The sequence below is a fragment of the Quercus suber genome, unplaced genomic scaffold, assembly GCF_002906115.3.
Source record: "Quercus suber isolate HL8 unplaced genomic scaffold, Cork oak 2.0 scaffold_25, whole genome shotgun sequence".
Lineage (NCBI taxonomy): Eukaryota > Viridiplantae > Streptophyta > Magnoliopsida > Fagales > Fagaceae > Quercus > Quercus suber.
This window is the reverse complement of record NW_027069490.1, coordinates 1,556,128-1,557,328: the sequence shown is the minus strand read 5'-3', so window position 1 is coordinate 1,557,328 and position 1,201 is coordinate 1,556,128. Positions and strand designations below refer to the sequence as shown.

Below are 1,201 nucleotides of genomic sequence, written 5' to 3'. Positions count from 1 at the left end.
AGTTGCTAATTTAAGAGCTTAAAGATACACAAGCGATAGTGCCTGTACTTGCTAAGAATCCAAGAAAGAAGCAATCTGTGGACTCGAAACTGTCACGTGGTCGTGGTAGTAAGTTTCCTACTCGAGGTAGCAATAGGATGTTAGTGGTCTAAGTCACTATTGTGTAAACTTCAATTCTTTCATAGTGAATTCGTTTTACCTTGAAAATAGCTAGGTTAAATCCTCTATAGATTTTTTACCGGTTTGGTTTTCTTAGGTTATCATATTGTTGTGTTCTTTATTTTCCACACTTTACAATGATATGATATATTTGTGTTAACCTAGATCTAATAATTTGACTAAGTAATCACTTAGCTAATTAACTAGGTTAAGCTGGTTGTGTTTTAAATGGTCTAAAAACGTACAAGTGGTATCAAAGCATATATTCAAAATAGGAGGTTAACTGCATATCTCACTAAGCATGGATTCAAAAGAGGATTTGCAGATACTACTCTCTTCATACAAAAGGATAAAAATTATTTTGTTGTAGCTCAAATTTATGTTGATGATATTATTTTTGGTGCTACTAATAATTCTCTTGCTCAATCTTTCTACAAATGAAATGAAGGCTATGTTTGAGATGAGTATAATTGGTGAACTAACTTATTTCTTGGGATTGCAGGTGAAGCAAACGGATTCTGGAATCTACATCAACCAAGCAAAGTATGCTAGAAATCTAGTCAAGAGATTTGGACTAGATAAGGCTACACATTCTAGAACACCAATGGCTGCTAATACAAAGTTAACCAATGATCCATCAGGTGAGTCTGTTGATGTTACATTATATAGAAGAATGATTTGTTGTCTTCTGTATTTAACTGCTAGCCGTCTTGATGTTGCTTTCAGTGTTGGTGTATGTTCTAGGTTTCAATCTAATCCTAAGATTTCACATTTAAATGCTATTAAAAGAATCATCAAATATGTTGGTGGAACTTGTGATTATGGATTGTTGTATAGCAAAGAGTCAAATCTATCTCTTGTTGGATTTTCTGATTCTAATTGGGCCGGCAATGCTGATGATAGAAAAGGCACCACTAGTGGGTGTTTTTATGTAGGAATCAATCTTGTTTCTTGGATGAGTGAAAAGCAAAATTCTGTGTCTTTATCTACTGTAGAGGAAAAATATATTGCTGCTAGAAGTTGTTGTTCACAGCTTCTTTGA

At 33.9% G+C, this 1,201-nt stretch overlaps 1 protein-coding gene across 1 annotated transcript; it reads left to right on the top strand.

Moving 5' to 3' along the window:
* Nucleotides 1-601: 601 nt before the first annotated feature.
* On the top strand, nt 602-1,201 carry LOC112025656 (secreted RxLR effector protein 161-like). Its single transcript, XM_024058331.1, has one exon. The coding sequence runs from the start codon at nt 602-604 to the stop codon at nt 1,199-1,201; it is 600 nt and encodes a 199-aa protein (XP_023914099.1).